Source organism: Ascidia mentula, chromosome 1 (assembly GCF_947561715.1).
Source record: "Ascidia mentula chromosome 1, kaAscMent1.1, whole genome shotgun sequence".
NCBI lineage: Eukaryota > Metazoa > Chordata > Ascidiacea > Phlebobranchia > Ascidiidae > Ascidia > Ascidia mentula.
In genome coordinates this window covers 786,225-805,868 of record NC_138566.1, presented here as the reverse complement: position 1 = coordinate 805,868, position 19,644 = coordinate 786,225, and the positions used below count along the sequence as shown (strand labels likewise).

Below are 19,644 nucleotides of genomic sequence, written 5' to 3'. Positions count from 1 at the left end.
CCCTCTGATCTGCATCTAGTTTTGTGCACAGGAATGACGTAAAATTTGTTGCAAAGCAATAATAAGTAACAATAATAGGAGTTTTTAAATCATAATTCTTAGATTTTGATGTTTGAGTAAAATATTACTACGAAAAATTTAATGTTGTCATTTTATCTTGTTGATTAGTTTTCAAAAAACAGAAATGCAAACACATTACATATCTGCAAACTTATAATAACTGTTGGTGTTTCATTCACTGTCAGTTTAACTTTTTGTCTTCATCATGAAGCGAACACAAGAAGAAATAAACTTGCATCACCAGAAAGTGATGAATTTTTTAAACAAGTAAGTTTAATTTATGGAGATTTACTGAAGTTAAACTATTGATGTTTTAGTGACAGAAAAAAAAAAAAACGATTTTGCAACAGAACACTTTGTTCCCAAGGAGAAAACTATTCAATACATGATGCTGTTGTTTGTTCTATGTCAGATTATTTTAATGCTTTACTTGGTGTTGAGGTAAGTATACATATTTGAAACATTGAGTGAAATTACTTTTGAAATAATGAGTATTAAGAGTGACATTGTAGTAATAGCAATTTATCTGCATTTTAAAGCAATATGTAAAATTGTCTCAATAATTGATGTCTTGACTATGGTTAAAGTAGTTTGTTGCCATAAACTTTGTCTGTTTATTTTTTTATTATATATGAGGTCATGGGGCAGTCCATATTGGAAGACTTTTCTTATTTCCATAATCAGGGTTTGCCAACTGTTGTGTAAACTATTTTGACCACTTTGCAATATGGTGTTGGACAAACATAAATAAATAAATAACATATGTAATTTTTTAAAAACCACTTTTCTATATTTCTGTGCCAAACAATTACCTATGTATTGCCTTGTAATTTCCCACCAGTGAAAAATCACTCATGTATGACATCACATGATCAGCCTAGTTATTCTTATTATTTGTGACATGAAACACTTGTCATTGTTGATGGAATATTCGTTTATTTTACTTCATCCATAGAAAGGTTATTTGTTGTATTTTAACATTTGCCACCATCATGTTTAACCACTGTCCCTCACATATGTTAACACTTAATACTTAGTATGTAATATTTCCATGTATAGAAATATTTGATTGGTTGTGGGTTGTGTTTGTTGTGATTGGTTAACTTTGTTTTCTTATAGATGCGCGAGAAATACTCAGATTTTATTAAGGTTGACAATATTCCACCAAAAAGACTGGAAAGTGTATTGGATTATATTTACACTGGTGATATTGAAGTAACAGAGAAAAATGTGTTGGAAGTGTTGGAAGATGCTGATTATACACAGATAGAAGGTATGTGAACATCATATATGTCATTAGGTGGTTTAACACATCCTGTACATCCAGCATAACTCGACAATGCAAGAATGTTATCCACATAAATATTGTTGGTGAAACAAAATTTATCAAAAAAGTGATTTAAAAATCCCCACAGAAATTTTCTTTTGTCCATAGGCAACAACAAATTAAATCATTACACTTTCCTGTATATATTAAAAAAGGATTTGTGGAAATGTTTATGGCACAGTATAAGTGTTTTGCCTCATAAGATTTGGTCTGCACCTGAATCAACTTAAGCATCTACTTTTGTGCAATGTTCGACAGTGAAAATAAAAAACACAGATTTGTAGATATTTATTTTATTTAAATATCTCTCTCTCTCTCTATATATATCTTTGTGTTACGCAATTTAAAGGTTTATGACACCAAAAGAAATATATACCTTTGGACCTGCATAATGACGATTTTTTGTGACTGTGCGGTGAACCATGTTCAAAACCGTGGGCTAATAAAGCAAAGACACAAAAATCAACTTAATAAGGAAATGTTACAACTATGAACCCTATAGAACTTGTCCAAACTCTATGGTGGTTGCTTCACAAATAGCAATTGGGCATTATGGGTTTTGGCTGAAAAATTGAGTTGTTTCAAAAAGTGGTTGCCAAGTACTGTAGTATCACCTTATATTAAGTACTCAAACATATTCCAAGTGGCTCTGCATGTTTCAGTGTGTGAAAAACAGGTTTTTGTCCATCGAACTTAATGAGCTGTTCATTAAATGTTGTAATAGCAGGATGTAAGTGACTTGATTGTGTTTATGTGGGTTTACAGGAAGGCAGTTGTGTTAAACTTGGATTCATGGTGTACCTAATGCCTTTAGAGTGTGCAATGAATACAAGGGGTGGATTGGTTGCTTTAAATATTGTGCTGATGGGATAACTGGATACAGTTGTGTATTTGGTTTTGTATAGTTGACCCCCTCCGGCATATTTAGTTTCATTGACAATGGTCACTGTTTTAACTATTCATAGTGTCTGGAGTTTTGTTTGTGCATACCAGTGTAACTTATACAATCTCACTGGGTAGGCTTCCATACCTTAGTCTATAGAGTAGTGACGTGAAAGCTTTGTAAATATTAATTGCTATGGGAACCATACATTCACAATAATATCCCATTTGAACATTCTTAAACTGTAATAAAGTAAGACAGCATGGAAAATTTGCTTCCACAAGCCATAAAAGAAATCATTTTCACCATTTTCTGCTAATTTGTATGCACCAAAACATGAATGTTTAATATAAATGACTTACCAGTCCTCTGGGAGATCCAGGATTTTTCTTAGGATGTGGCCACTACCTAGGTACACTGCTTTCACAAGGGATAATGCATTGTGCAAATATATGTTATTATTAACATTTATGGAAATTTGATTTTTTTCTTCTGCTTTGGGTGCCAATATCTGGATATATTGTCGAATTCATACTTAACTAAAATAACTGCAATTAAATTTGGAATAATGTGGTTTTGCTTTTTCAGAATTAAAGGCATTTTGTTGTCGAGTCATTCTTAAAATGATTTCAACCGACAACTGTTTGAAACTAAGAGCTTATGCTACTCGATACAATCTTGCTGATGTGGAAAAGAAAACAAACCAAATGATTGTTGATAATATTGCAACAGTTGTACAACATGATGATTTCATGCAACTTGATGTTGGTGATATGTCTGCAATCATCAAACAGAGAAACAAAGGGGTAATTATCATTGATTCTTGATGAATGCGTATTCAAGCTTTAATTTTTCCATTACATGTGTAAGGTGGCAAGATTTATTGCAAGGTGAACAAAATACAAAAACAAAACTAATATGTGAACAAAATGTTGAATGTGATACAAATGCAATGAATGATGACAGCAATCTCTTTATAATATAATTCAAACTTGTACTTGCTTGCTATATAAAGGCCAAAACTAATATTCTGGATATTTTATAGCTAACATTCAAAACATTGCTGTGCTAATCATCAATACCTCATTATTGTAAAAAACTCTATGTTCAAAACGATTGCTAAATATGCATATTAGGTTTAGCATTTCTATTCAAGTTGTCAACTCCAAGCATTTTTACACATGACCACTTGCTTGTTATTATATAGTAGTTGTTGAATGTAGATGGAAGAAGCTGTTTTTATTGGAATGGTTCGATGGGTCAATTTCAATCCTTCCCATCGAGAGGATTTGTTTGTGAATCTTTTCTCACAACTTGATCTTTCATCTATTTCAACTCAGTTTGTTGCAACCACAGTTAAAAATGAAGTAAATTGTTGAGAGTTGGTTTGCTTGTAACTAGTCTAAAGATTTTTTTCTTTTTAGCCTCTTGTGAGAAGAAATGCGGATTGTGCCACTGCAGTTATGGATGCTGCATTTAAACAATATGATGTACCAGGAACAAGTGGAAAAGCAAGTTCCATCAAAAAAGGTGAAAGATTTGTTCAATATTTTACACCAACCCTCATAGAAATTATTCTCCCATAACTTAAAGCTTCACTAAACCTTTGCACATGGCAACTGCTTGGACATTCACAATAATATAGTATGAGATCTGCAAGTCTAGGTACAGTAAACAACCAACAAGTTACTATTTGTTAGACTATGATCGAATGCTTAATCTACGCTAATTAGTACGACAATTAGTTATGATTAAATTTACACTGATTGGTATGCAAAGATTTGCTTCACCAACAAGTATTTAGAAATACTGATGTCACTTAAAGACCAATACCTACTAATAGTATCCTCATCGAAATGGACCCATTCAAAAAACAATTAGAATTGATCAAATTAGGAAATATGTTATGAATTTTGTTTAATACAAATACTAACTTATTTTAAATGTTACTCATTTACAGAAGAATTAGCTTTCACCTAGTTAGGAAATATGTCGATTGTTCCCATATGAATTTATTTTACGCAATCAAAAACCATAACAAGCAATGTTTATGTTGCAGATTTGTCAGGATTTCTTCTCATTGGTGGCAGTAATTCAAAACGAGATTGTGTGAAATGGAATGTTACCACAAAACAACATCATCATTACCCAGTATGTACATTGCTTGCTGTTGTTTGTTTTTATGCTAATTTAACCACGAGTTTGTTCTTTACTGGAAGCCATAAAACTGTGCAGTAAATTCTTCAAGACATAAAATGTACAGTAAACTACATCCGTCACAATTTCTCATGAATATATTGCACAATATTGGTTACTGGGCTAATTTACATAAAAACGATATTGACTGCTCTTTTTCTACTTAAAATATTTTATGTCATCATAACCAGTATTTGATCACAAACCTTTTGGTTTTGGTGTTACTGGATTTAAGACATTTTCTGTTATTTAGTGAAACATGTGAACCACTTTGCCTTAATGATTTGCTTCATCATCATCCAAATTTGTTAAGAAAATGATCACAAACAGAGTGAACTCAACTTCAGTCAAACTTGGTGAAAATGTTTATGTAATGGGTGGAGAAGGTCCAACACGAAGTTGTGAGATGTTGAATTTGGAAGAACGTAAAAACTTGGTAAAAATTGCTGGTTTGTTGGAAGGTCGAAGTTGGGCTGCTTCGTCTGTTGTTGGAGGTTGGTTGCCTTAACTTTAGTAAAATTTTTGAAAAGTTTGTATGCAAAACAGTTTTTCTTTGTACATTTTCTTGGACACATAAATGATCATTTATTCCTTTTGTATCACCAAATTTACTCAAGCCCTTCCAAACTAGAAAAACTACAGTGCTGGTACCACCTCAAAACTCCGCATTAAAAATTTGCATAATGTAATGCAATTACTCAAACCACCATTTTGGTGTAATTAGTGCAAACATAAATTTTCATCTTTTCGATTGCTCAACCAAGTTATGACATCATAATGGGGCTGCCGCCCTTCCCCCTTGCCGATTCTAAAAACTTGGCTTCAACGGTTTAAGTTGGAAGTGTAAAATTTACAGTGTTGTACCATAATGTGCTTCAACAAAACTACATTAAAGCAGCAGTTTAGATAATTGTTGTACAACCTGGATCTTAATAAATGCATGTTGTAGACGTCATATACCTGACTGGGGGTCAAGGTGAAGGTTATCAACCATTTTCATCAAGTTTACTTTATTCCGTCAATGAGGGCAGATGGAGGAAATGTTTTGACATGTTGCAACCAAAATATGCACATGGAATGTGTTCAATTGAAAGTAAGCATATGTCTGAGTTTATTTATGTGAAAGAATATTCCCATGACTGGACCCAGGTGTAAATCAGTCAGTTTAATTTTTTTACCCCAACAATATTCACTCATTAAATCCACACAAATTTTCCATGTAAACTAACAAGCTGTTTGCTTCAAACTGAGATCATAGAAATTTGAAAAATTAAAACTTTTTACTCACTTTGGTCACAAACTACTGATGACGTCACTTATCTTTATAAACTTTAAAAAAATTGCTTTGGTAGTGCTGTTTTTGGAGTAATTTGTTTAATTTTTTTATTGGTCGGGGTACAATCTCTAAGATCCACATTCATTTCAAGGCGTTCCTAATTATTATTTTTACTTTTACTGTTTTGAAAGTGTGTAGCTGAACTTATAAAATTGAATAAAGACTGATGCATTATTTTTTTCATTCAACTTAAATGGAGATACTTGTGTCATTATGTTAATGCTTACTTTGCGAATCTAAAAAGCACTGAATAAAGTAAGGCTTGCATGATGTCGGATTTTTCTGTCAATTTGGGCAGAAAAAGAAACATTGCCTTAGCTTTCCAACCAGAGCACAAAGTCTACAGTACATTATTGCTCATACCCAAAATTGGATGGTTAGTCCTATGTTTTCTCATAAATTAATTGCGATACAAAAAAACTCCCACTGTTAACTGTCACTGTATTAATACAGGAAATTTATTCAACCTTTGTTTGGGCACAATTGTCGTAGATCAGTTTCAGGGTATAAGTATGGAAGTGATTAACTTTTCAGAGACGTTTTGGTGAGTTTCGCAGCGCTTGGAATGGCCAGTCTTATGATAAATTGCAAAAAAACTTTAAAACTACCATTCGGTTCTGAGTTTCGTTGCCCAAAGTTGTTTTGTTTCTTTATACTTTGCATATGGTTGATAATTTTTTACTCCAAGAGAAGTTCGACTCCTTGAAATGAATGTAGATCTTAGAGATAGTACCCCGACCAATAAAAAAATTAAAAAATGCTGCAAAAAAAACCCACTTAACGGATAAAATTAGAGTTACTGATCTGTCGACATCCGCATGTATTTAAATCTGATCACTTATCAAGGTGTACGTTAAGAAACGCAGACCCTACCTCATTGCTTGTTACGTAACATTACAACATAATCGTATTGTGACGTCACAATAAATATTACCACAAGCGATTTGGAAATTTCTTCAGATGTTTTGTTTTCTGTGGGCGGAAGTGTTGACGGCGGACAACGCTTACAGTCATGTGAATTCCGCGATGTTCGTGTTGGAACTTTTACAAGAATCGCTTCTCTCAATGAAGCAAGATGTTATTTAGCATGTGAAGAAATTAAAGGGAAGATCTATGCAATTGGTTAGTGATGAATAGTTGAGCAATAAGATTAACAGTAAGTGTTTTTTTGTGTAAATTTTATAAAATACAAATTCATATTCGTCACCGGTGAATGTATCACGTGATAAATGCAGTTTCCTGAAAAGAATCCTAAACATAAAAACTGGTAGATATAACTATAAAGTATTAACCTAAAAACAATAAAAAGTTTTACTTTAAATCTGACAGGAGGAGGTGGCGATCGTGACTCCCTGCAAACAGTTGAAGAATACGAACCTAGAGTCAACAAATGGAAATATGTTTCTCCTCTCCTAAAACCTCGTTGGCGTCACTGTGCTTGTGTTATTGATGAGAGGATTTATGTTTTGGGTGGATTGAGGTAATAATAACTATTATGACGCTGCAGCGAAACTTTATGATTAAACGTCATTTTTGTGTTAAATTGTGCAATTCGATTACTTCGCGTACGTGCGCATCGGTTATTTTTTGGGTTAATCTCGAACACATGTGCCAATCGGTTTTGGTTTTAATAATCACATCGACGTTTTTAATAATCCTGGCGAATTCATTATTTTATGTAATCTCAATAACCGTATATATATCGATGGCCGTAAGCCAAAAAAGAGAAAACAGAGGAAACGAGAAAACGGACTGAGCGAGACAAAAGCAATTAAAGTATAACTCTCGTCGTTGCATTTAACGTTGTTTGTTTTGAAACAAGGTATGTTTGTTTAGCGTTTTATGTTTTGATTAAAAAGTCGCAAAGGTAGTTTCTTTGGTGGATGTTCTTAATAGTCTTAGGAGTCAGATAAACGGCAGTGTTTCTTTCTGCAAACCTTAGGTCGCTGCAACGTCACTATAGTCCATTGTTTCCCGTTTTATTTATTCCAATTACACGAGTGTGCGTTATTTTGTTCACTTTCAAACGGTTTAGTGAGTAAACTCATAAAATAATGATGACAAAACGTTGTAGAAAAACTTCCCTGTGTTTGTTGTGTGCCTGATTCACGAATCTGTATCATGTTTGTTTTATAGGAACTGGGGTGAAGGACTCACATCAGTTGAAGTTTACGATCCAACCTCAGATGCCTGGACACATGCTTTTGATCTTGACAAACCAGTTGATTATGCGACTGTTGTTGCTGTTTAGTATGTTTCCATATTTGGGTGTAGTTGCTATTTAACTGAGATTGATCACTGGCAAATATGCTGAAATAATTTTTTTGTAGGATTTTCTGTATTTTTGTGTCCGATACAAACTGTAATTTTTACACTTCAATGTATGATATGAGTGGTTTTACTTTGTGTGTTTGTAAACATTTTCCATCATTAGTTGAAACTAATTTTTATTGATTTTCTGTTGAATCTGCGTTTCTTCACAATTCTGTTATTTGTGAACTTTTGTTTTTCCTTAAAATATCGTCACTTTAATGGTTGTGTCACGTGAGATGTGAGGACAGTGTGCTTGTTAGTTGACACGCTTACCGAGTTCCACTTCGAAATGATTCATAGCCCCGGGAATAAAACACGACAACATCCATGAATCGGTTGAAAGCAGACAAGAGGATATTTTTCCACTAAACACTTTCTACAGCACAAACGATCAGCGAATCGTGGAACCAATCGAAATCGTCATCCTGATGGCGTTATTAGTGCCCTCTAGTGGTAATTAGTTGGTTGTTTGTGCCGTATTTGCATGCGTTATTTCTTCTTCACATTCCAGTTGAAAACTTTCTTATTCTCGGCATCGCCAAAACCAAATGCCGCAAAAATATTTGTAACAAATGTTAAATAACAAAAAACTAGGTTTGTCGTGAAACAAAAATGTTCATTTATTCGTTTATTTTTTTGCTCACAAACATGAAAATCAAAATGTTAACATCTGTGAAAATATAGAAATGGAGAAGGTGTAAACAGGGAAAAGCTAAAATAACTCGTGGGTTTCAGGCGCTTCCACCAAAGTTGAAGTTTAATAAGTTTCACTGCGATCAGATGACAGTAGTGTCGTTTGTATCGTTAAAACAGAGAAAGAATAGCCATTGTTACGAAATTGAATGAGTAAACATGACGAAACAATAGGATTGAATGCACAAAACTGATGACAATCTCACGCATGTGTTTGTATTGGAGAGAAAAGTTTGTTTAGAGCTAGGGTAAGACATAATTAAACACTCAACCCTAAGTCAGAATTTACCGTAGCTCCAAATGAGTCAGTAATAATTGTGTTCAGATCAATCAAAAATGTTTAGAAACAGTAACTGTATTTGTTGAGTGTGGAGATGTTCGGTTCAGTAGAAGCAATTTGTGGATCTTCTCTCTCCAATCATCTCCTTCCCAACGATCGACCGACTTTACCGTTGACTTGTGGCCACAGCGATATGACCAAGAATTTTCTGCAACCACTGCTCACAAATTATCATTCAATATCTGACGTAATGGTTGGTGGCAACCCGAAGGTCGAAAACATCTGATTTACACTTATATCCAAGTCTACCAACGCATAATATCAACTTCGTAGTAACATCTGTAGTGATTAATTAACACTAATACATGACATTACCGATTCCAAAAGTTAAGTCGTGTCATAGATTATTTGAAAACGTCCACATTTTTGGTTTTCCCTTTTTTGTGTAAGATCTGTGACGTCAAACTGGTCAGGTTTATATAAACGTGGAGTTGGAACGACGACGGCATTTTGTTAAAACTGATGCTGACGTAAGTTGATTCCAAAACATCTTAAACAATGTTTTCTGCACTATGGGACAGCCCCACTATTAACTAATTATAAATCAATCCGTTATTAGTAGCTGAGTAAAACTTTTAAATCAATCTTTCAGACAGCTCTTTCAATCCGTTATTATTTTTATATTTGTTACTGATTAATGCAAAAAAAGCTGTGAAATTAGAGCAACTGGAGTTTTGGATTGTTCTTAATAATCAACCTTTTTCGCTAAATTTTGTCACATCCAAACACCAAAGTTCTTCTTTTGTCGCAAAGAATCATGTTGCGACGTAATCACTCAAGCGTATTAAATCACATGACCAGCTTGGGTAAATACGGAGCGGTGTTTCCCCCTGTGATCTGCATCTAGTTTTGTGCACAGGAATGACGTAAATTGGTAAAATCTGTTGCAGAGAAATAACAATAAATAATAATAGGAGTTTTTATGTCCTAATTCTTAGACTTTGATTTTTGAGTAAAGTATTACTACGTAAAATGTCATTTGTTCTTGTTAAATAGTTTTCAAAAAACAGAAATGCAAACACATTGCATATCTACAAACTTATAATAATTGTTTGTATTTCATTCACTGTCAGTTTAACTTTTTGTCTTCATAATGAAGCGAACACAAGAAGAAATAAACTTGCATCACCAGAAAGTCATGAATTTTTTAAACAAGTAAGTTTAATTTATGCAGATTTACTAAAGTTAAACTATTGATATTTTAGTGACAGAAAAGAAACAAAACGATTTTGCAACAGAACACTTTGTTCTCAAGGAGAAAACTATTCAATTCATGATGCTGTGGTTTGTTCTATGTCAGATTATTTCAATGCATTACTTGGTGTTGAGGTAAGTATTTCCAATATTCAAATATAATGATACATCAGTGTACATATTTGAGACATTGCACTAAAATACTTTTGAAATAACGAGTATTAACAGTGACATTGTAGTGATAGCAATATGTGTGTAAAAGCAATATGTAATATTGTCTTAAAAATGACTTTGGGTAAAATATTTTGTTGCCAAAAGCTATGTTTGTTTATTTTTATCATTTGTCACAGTTATGACAACATTTGTAACATGCATACTTACTTGTATGTATTCGTATTAGTTCTGTATACGGTCATGGGGCAATCCATATTTGAAGACTTTCAGTTTAAACTGAATTCTTATTTTCTTAATCAGGGTTTGCCTATTATTGCTTAACTTTTTTTTGACCATATTGCATGACCACTTTGCAATATGGTGTTGGACAAACTGTAAATAAATAACATATGTAATTTTTTGTTGTAATTACTTTTGTATTTTCGGTGCCAAATAATTACCTACTTATTACTCTGTAATTTCCCACCTGCCAAAAATCACTCATGTATGACATCACATGATCAACCTAGGTGGGACATCACAATAATTATTCTTATAATTTGTGACACGAAACACTTGTCAATATTGACAATATAATTGTTTATTTTTCTTCATCCATATGAAGATTATTTGTTGTATTTTAACATTTGCCACCATTATGTTTAACCACTTTCCCTCACACATGTTGACACTTAATACTTAGTATGTAATATTTCCATGTATAGAAATATTTGATTGGTTGTGGGTTGTGTTTGTTGTGATTGGTTAACTTTGTTTTCTTATAGATGCGCGAGAAATACTCAGATTTTATCAAGGTTGACAATATTCCACCAAAAAGACTGGAAAGTGTATTGGATTATATTTACACTGGTGATATTGAAGTAACAGAGAAAAATGTGTTGGAAGTGTTGGAAGATGCTGATTATACACAGATGGAAGGTATGTAAACATCATATATGTGATTAGGTGGTTTAACACATCCTGTACATCCAGCATAACTCGGCAATGCAAGAATGTTATCCACATAAATATTGTTGTTGAAACCAAATCTTATAAAAAAAAGTGATTTTGAAATCCTCACAGAAATTTTCATTTATCCTTAAGCAACAACTAATTAAATCATTAAATCAAATTTGATTGAGTTGTTTCAAAAAGTGGTCGACGTGTATTGTAGTATCAGAATGTAGTGATAGCAGAATGTAAATGACTGACGTAACTTGATTGTGCTTGTGTGGGTGTGCAGGAAGGTAGTTGTGTCAAACATGGATTCATGGTGTACCTAATGCCTTTAGAGTGTGCAATGAATATAAGGGTTGGATTGGTTGCTTTAAATATTGTGCTGATGGGATGACTGGATAAAGTTGTGTAATTGGTTTTGTATAGTTGACCCCCTCGGGCAAGCAATGGCTGCATTAACCAGCATATCTAGATCCATTGACAATGCTCACTGTTTTGACTATTCATAGCGTCTGGAATTTTGTTTGTGCATACCAGTGTAACAATCTCACTGGGTAGGCTTCCATACCTTAGTCCAGGGGCGGGCAACATACGGCCCGCGGGCCAGTTTCCGTGGATAAATTATATATACGCGATTAATGTATCGATTCAGGAATCCGGCCTGCCAAGTACTTCATTTTCCCATATCAGGCCCGCCAACTGGAGAAGTTGTCCGCCCCTGCCTTAGTCTATAGAGTAGTGACGTGAAAGCTTTGTAAATATTAATTGCTATGGGAACCATACATTCACAATGATAACAAAATCCCATTTGAACATTCTTAAACTGTAATAAAGTAAGACAGCATGGTTACTAGAGACATTAAGAGAAAAGTATCAAGTAATCTCATTGATAAAATGTTTCACCATCACAACATTTAAACATTTGCTTCCACAAGTCCCAAAAAACATCATTTGCACCATTTTCTGCTTATTTGTAAACACCAAAACATAAATGCTTCACATAATATGACTTACCAGTCCTCTGGGAGACCCAGGATATTTCTTTGCATGTGGCCACTACCTAGCTACACTGCTTTCACAAGGGATAATGCATTGTGCAAATATATGTTATTATTAACATTTGTGGAAATTTGATTTTTTCCTCTGGTTGGGTGCCAATATCTGCTATATATTGTTCGATTCATACTTCACTGAAATATCTGCAATTAAATTTGGAATAACATGGTTTTGCTTTTTCAGAGTTGAAGTCATTTTGTTGTCGAGTCATTCTTAAAATGATTTCAACCGACAACTGTTTGAAGCTAAGAGCTTATGCTACTCGATACAATCTTGCTGATGTGGAAAAGAAAACAAACCAAATGATTGTTGATAACATTGCAACAGTTGTACAACATGATGATTTCATGCAACTTGATGTTGGTGATATGTCTGCAATCATCAAACAGAGAAACAAAGGGGTAATTATCATTGATTCCTGATTAATGTTTATCTGGCTATAATTTTTCTATTGCATGTGTAAGGCAGCAAGATATATTGCAAGGTGAAAGTAAAATATAAAAGCAAAACTAATATGTGAACAAAATGTTGAATGTGATACAAATGCAATGAATGATGACAGCAATCTCTTTATAATATTATTCAAACTTGTACTTGCTTTCTATAGAAAATCCAAAACTAAATTCTGGATATTTTGAAGCTGACATTTCAAACATAGCTGTGCTAATCATTAATACTTCATTATTGCAAAAATTCTATGTTCGAAACAATTGCTAAATATGCATATTAGGTTTGGCGTTTCTACTCCCAAGCTCTTCACACATCACTACTTACTTTGTTATTACATATTAGTTGTTGAATGTAGATGGAAGAACCTGTATTTACTGGACTGGTTCGATGGGTTAATTTCAATCCTTCCCATCGAGAGGATTTGTTTGTAAATCTTTTCTCACAACTAGATCTTTCATCTATTTCCACTCAGTTTGTTGCAACCACAATTAAAAATGAAGTAAATTATTTGGGGTTGATTTGTTTCCAATGAGTTAAAATGTTTTACTATTTTTAGCCTCTTGTGAGAAGAAACATGGATTGTGCCATTGCAGTCATGGATGCTGCATTAAAACAATATGATGAATCAGGAACAAGTGGAAAAGCAAGTCCCATTAAAAAAGGTGCAAGATTTATTCAATATTCACAACAATATGTTACATCCACCATATTTACACCAACCCTCATAGCAATTATTCTCCCATAACTTTAAGCTTCACTGAACCTTTGCACAAGGCAACTACTTGACTATGCACAACAATATAATGTGAGATCTGCAAGTCTAGGTACAGTAAACAGCCAACTAGTTACTATTTGTTAGACTGTGATCAAATACTTACACTAAATCTACACTGATTAGTATGCAAAGATTTGCTTCACCAACAAGTATTTAGAAATACTGATGTCACTTTAAGACCACAACCTACAAATAGTATCTTCATTAAAATGGACTCATTTAAAAAAATCAATTAGAATTGGTCAAATTAGGAAATATGTTTTCATTTTTATCATCATAAGAATTTATTTTACGCAAACAAAAACCATAACAAGTAATGTTTATGTTGCAGATTTGTCAGGATTTCTTATCATTGGTGGCAATAAATCCAAACGAGATTGTGTGAAATGGAATGTTACCACAAAACAACATGAACATTACCCAGTATGTACATTGCGTGCTGTCATATGGTTTTCATGCTTTTTTAACTATTCACTGGTTTGTTCTTACTTTCTGGAAGCAAAAACTAAATTATGTAGAACATAAAATGTTTGGTAATCTAGATCTGTTAAATGAAATAAAAACAATATGTACTGCACTTTTCTTACTTCCATCACATTTTTTCCTGCATAAAATATGTTCTGACACCACAAACAATATTCGATCCGAAACCTTTTGGTGTTGGTGTTACTGTTGCTAAGATTGGTATATTTTTGTTATTTAGTGCTTTAATGATTTGCTTCCACATCATCCAAATTTATTTAGAAAATGATCACAGACAGAGTGAACTCAACTTCAGTCAAATTTGGTGAAAATGTTTATGTAATGGGTGGAGATGGTCCAACACAAAGTTGTGAGATGTTGAATTTGGAAGAACATAAAAACTGGGTAAAAATTGCTGATTTATCAGAAGGTCGATGTTCTGCTGCTTCGTCTGTTGTTGGAGGTTGGTTGCTGTAACGCATTAGAGATTTACATAATGTAATGCGCTGTCTCAAGCTACTGTTTTGGTGTAATTAGCGCAAACACGGATTTTCATCTTTTTTAAAGCTCCACCAAGTAAACCTCAATTTAGCATTTAGCAGCAGCTTAATTTCTGTATTTTGTCAAGTAAGAGGAATGTAATTGTAAACAGTTAATTAAGGTCAAAATGTCTCAAAAGCAATAGTTTAGATAATTGTTACACAACCTGGATCTTATTAAATGCATGTTGTAGAGGTCATATACCTGACCGGGGGTCAAGGTGGAGGTGTTCAACCATTTTCATCAAGTTTACTTTATTTTGTCAACAATGGCAGTTGGAGAAAAGGATTTGACATGTTACAACCAAGATGTGGACATGGAATGTGTTCAATTGACAGTAAGAATATGTTTGAGTTCATTTATGTGACAGAATAATCCCATTACTGGACCCAGATGTAAATCAGTCAGTTTAAACTTTTTACCCCAACAATATTCACTCACTTAATCCACACAAATGTTTCATGTAAATCCACAGGCTGTTTGCTTCGACCCGAGGTAATAGAAATTTCATTGGATAGAAATATTCTGTGACATGAAAATATTGAGAAATACTGACCTAAAACCTACAAAAACTGCATGAAAATTATGTGTTTTTTTACAAAGTAAAACCTTTTTACTTACTTTGGTCACAAATTACCGATGACGTCACTTAGCTTCATAAACTTTAGTAAAAAATCTGTATTGTGCAACATAATTATTTGCAGATTTACTGAGTTCTTTGCTGCATGAATATCAACCGTTATATTATTTAACTTTATTGTAAACGTTGATTTAAAACTGATCTCTTATTTGTACGTTAAGAAACGCATAGCTTACCTCATTGCTTGTTACGTAACATTACAACATAATCGTAATATGACGTCACAATAAATATTAACACAAGCGATTTTGAAAATTTCTTCAGATGTTTTGTTTTCTGTGGGCGGATTTGATGGCGGACAATACTTACAATCATGTGAATTCCGCGATGTTCGTGTTGGAACCTCCACAAGAATCGCTTCTCTCAATGAAGCAAGATGTTATTTAGCATGTGAAGAAATTAAAGGGAAGATCTATGCAATTGGTTAGTGATGAAAAGTTAAGCAATAAAATTAACAGTAAGTTGTTTTTATGTAAATCTTATAAAATACAAATTCATATTCGTCACCGGTGAATGTATCATCTGATCAATATAATGAAGTTTCCTGAAAAGAATCCTAAACATAAAAACTGGTAGATATAACTATAAAGTATTAACCTAAAAACAATAAAAAGTTTTACTTTAAATCTGACAGGAGGTTGGAATGGTGGTGGTCTTTACCCCCTGCAAACAGTTGAAGAATACGAACCTAGAGTCAACAAATGGAAATATGTTTCTCCTCTCCTAAATATTCGTTGGCGTCACTCTGCTTGTGTTATTGATGGGAGGATTTATGTTGTGGGTGGAGGGAGGTAAGAATTGATATTATGACGTCACTATAGTCCATTGTTTCCCGTTTTTTCCATTCCAGTTACACGAGTGTGCGTTATTTTGTTTACTTTCAAACGGTTTAGTGAGTAAACTTATAAAATATTGACGACAAGAATGTTGTAGAAAAACTTACCTGTGTTTGTTGTGTGCCTGATTCATGAAACTGTATCATGTTTGTTTTATAGGAACAGGGTTAAAGGACTCACATCAGTTGAAGTTTACGATCAAACCTCAGATGTCTGGACACATGCTTTTGATCTTGACAAACCAGTTTGTAATGCGACTGCTGTTGCTGTTTAATATGTTTCTATATTTGGTTGTAGTTGATATTTAACTGAGATTGATCACTGGCAAAGATGCTGAAATGAATGTTTTTGTCCAAAATATCGATTTATGCAAATTAACCAACAGTTTTTATATTTTTGCAGCGTTTTCTAAATTTTTTTATTTTTTCACACTTCAATGTTTGATGTGAGTGGTGTTACTTCGTGTGTATGTAAACATTTTCCATCATTAGTTACAACTGATCTTTGTTGATTTTGTGCTGAATCTGCGTTTCTTTACAATTCTGTTATTTGTGAACTTTTGTTTTTCCTTAGAATAACAACAAACACGTGATTGCTGCAAAGTCCGAGTAAATGCATGCACTTCCTTATGTGGGGTGTTGCTTTCAAAATTGCCAAAGCATGCCAGGTAGGTGATTCCGCGACACCAAGTGAAAGTGGGTCACAGTCAAATTGAGTTTGTTTAATCAACATGTTGCCAATCTAACATTTTTATTTTTCAACGTGATTGTGTTTCACAACAACTGTGGACACATATTTGTTTCCATAGAAAGTTTATTTATTGTAGAAAGTTGTAAGATATTTGATGTGAAGAGTGACACTGGAACACAGTAGCCTATATTTCTCAACTGCCCATAATCATATGCAAACAATAATCATATGCTACCAAACACTAACTCACAATAAAGTAACAACTGATTTGTTTAAAGACAAAATGTTGATATCTGCAGCAAAGGATTCAACAAAGAAATGTTTTTTCTGGTTTGTCTTGTGAGTTTGAAGCCGCCAATGACGCATCACGGCCTTGGGTTCTGGATACCCAAAATTTCATTATATGTTATATTGCATTTATTTCATTGTTCGCACATGCTCTAAACGTATTAAGGTTAAATCTTGTCCATTTTAGTTTCTTGTCATTAGAATTGCTTTTTTGCTGTTAACCAGTTCACTTAATACTAGTGATGTGTTGCGCCGGATCCGGGTACCCGTACCCGGCCGGATATTGACCAATTTTCAATACCCGGACCCGGCCGGATAATACACTTAATTTTACCGGATAGTTGGGACAGCATTTTCGTCCTAAAAACGCACAAACATTTCGCAAATTACTCGTTTTTGGGACCCAGTCTGTAACACTCGCCGACGTAAGATTTTTCTGTTATTTGTTATTAAGGTTTTTCGTGACGTGTTATACCATATTAATAAATACCCACGTTTATTTGTTCCACTCATGATAAGCTAACCTTAACATAGCATTCTGTTTGGCAATCAAACATTTTTGCCATACCGATAAAATACACGAATCGGTGTTAACAAACTGCCGGATCCAAATTATCCGGCCGGATTTGATTGGTAACTATCCGGATCCGGCCGGGCCGGATAATTTGGAACTGGGAACATCACTACTTAATACACGGAAAATGTTGCTTGGTATTATTCAGTTTCAAAAAAAATGTTGCTTGGTATTATTCAGTTTCATAGTTGACTCAGGGGATTAGGTTTATTTTTCAAAGGCGAATTTTACAAATTTTAAACACTTTTTCCAATCAACATACACTGCAGGTTTGTTTTGGCAGCAATGTTGCCGTGTTTTAGCATAGCAGTTTCCTAGGTCTGTTTCTGGATAGGAAATAAATGATACAGAATTTGATGCTTAGATGAAAATTCCAACAAACTTTGTTTGCCTTCGCAATTTTCTATGGTATAGTTTAAATGCATTTCTATAAATGCCCCAGCACCAAGCATAATACCATACCTAAAATGAAGAGGTTTTCATTTATTTCCTCCGTAAGCCTGTTCCCAAAAGATTCTTGCTTTTGACGTTTTTGCCTTACTTCTCTATTTTGCACAAAATTATGTGATACAAAGTACAAAACAAAGGCGTTAAAAATGACGGGCGAATGCGAAAACGTTTTTTTCCTATAGGGGCTTCAGGCATGAGAGGATTGCTTCGGCGACCTCGCTTAATTTTGCGCCATATTGCATAAATGCATCAGTCCATAGGTGTGGCAGCAAATTTCTTGAAGTAAAAGCCACTTTCTCCTTTAAAGCCGACTTCGCCTGTTTTCATTCTTTCCTTGTTGATTCGAGCCCTGCTCAGTATTTGTTATTTTGCCGAAACTGTCCGTTTGTTTTCCCGCAGCCTCTCTCAACGCCCGCCGGCCGTCCTTGTCAAAATCAATTGAGACAGCATGAAAGTTCAATGTTACAACTCAAAAACTGCCTGGCTCTTCAGCCAACGCGGTCAATATATAAACTCATTTCAAGGCGTGTTGGCCGGGTAAAAATGACTCAAACAAATGTAAACAACAAAAAATCTTGTAACTCTGGTAAGTGGAAAATTTCAGTCGTGATCGCTATTTTTTAGCAACAACACAGTTTTACGAATAGATGCCTGCATGCAATCCTATTCCTCTTGAGAAGTGGATCAAAGCTATACAGTGCTAACCTGTAAAAGGTCAAAAAGTAACAAGAAAATGGTACTGAACAGCTTAAATGCTATTCGAAACATTTGCTTGCCATCATGCTTTTAACAACAAGCTTCGGAAAATGCGTGGTTTTGAGAAGCGACTTAATTCTTTAAATTTCCTTTCCAGCGAAGCAGCCATTAATATCACACAACACAACAATATTATTTAAAAATTAGTGTTGTGAAATTGAATTTGTTTTTTTTAATGTGGGATTATTTTTTAAATCAGACGTTATAGAAGTTCCTACGCTTCTGTCGGTACCTTATATCTTACATTTCTCGTCGCGACAGATGAGAACAAATTTACACATGACACTGAAAACGAATGCCTAAGATATAATACAAGAATCTTTAACTACAAGTGCAGAAAAGCTGCATTGGGATTTGCAGTCGTGGCATTGGCCAACTTGCCCGGGCATTAAACAGGGTTTACTTAAAAACAAGAAGGAAAAATCATTCCTAAATAAAAACCAAAGAAAACCTAAAGTTGTATTTGGAAAGTTCATCCGACAAGTCCTGGAAAGGATTTGCGCTGCTGTTGTCAAGTTTTTTTCTATTTTAACATATTCTCTACTGGCAAACATCTCAAAGCCTCGATAGCCGCTCATCAACTTCATTTCCGTGTACAAAGGAGCGGGATAGCTAGGTCCAGAGTAATTCCTACCATAGACATAAATTGATATTGAAGTGGAAAGTTTTATCGTG

The 19,644-nt window shown here is 34.0% G+C and overlaps 2 protein-coding genes across 2 annotated transcripts; both read left to right on the top strand.

Moving 5' to 3' along the window:
• The first annotated feature begins 1,093 nt into the window (after positions 1–1,093).
• Positions 1,094–8,641, top strand: LOC145887732 (kelch-like protein 7). Its single transcript, XM_082978931.1, has 10 exons — positions 1,094–1,333; positions 2,859–3,076; positions 3,494–3,637; positions 3,695–3,800; positions 4,330–4,421; positions 4,780–4,960; positions 5,416–5,559; positions 6,763–6,924; positions 7,132–7,282; positions 7,939–8,641. The coding sequence occupies exons 1-10, from the start codon at positions 1,180–1,182 to the stop codon at positions 8,051–8,053; spliced, it is 1,467 nt and encodes a 488-aa protein (XP_082835057.1). The 5' UTR covers positions 1,094–1,179; the 3' UTR covers positions 8,054–8,641.
• A 1,552-nt stretch (positions 8,642–10,193) lies between these two features.
• On the top strand, positions 10,194–17,809 carry LOC145887727 (kelch-like protein 7). The gene is made up of 13 exons (XM_082978924.1): positions 10,194–10,303; positions 10,354–10,477; positions 11,281–11,434; positions 12,692–12,909; positions 13,314–13,457; positions 13,515–13,620; positions 14,065–14,156; positions 14,478–14,658; positions 14,929–15,072; positions 15,640–15,798; positions 16,010–16,166; positions 16,371–16,455; positions 16,785–17,809. Exons 1-13 carry the CDS (start codon positions 10,242–10,244, stop codon positions 16,821–16,823), a joined length of 1,665 nt encoding a protein of 554 aa, XP_082835050.1. The 5' UTR covers positions 10,194–10,241; the 3' UTR covers positions 16,824–17,809.
• Positions 17,810–19,644: the final 1,835 nt, after the last annotated feature.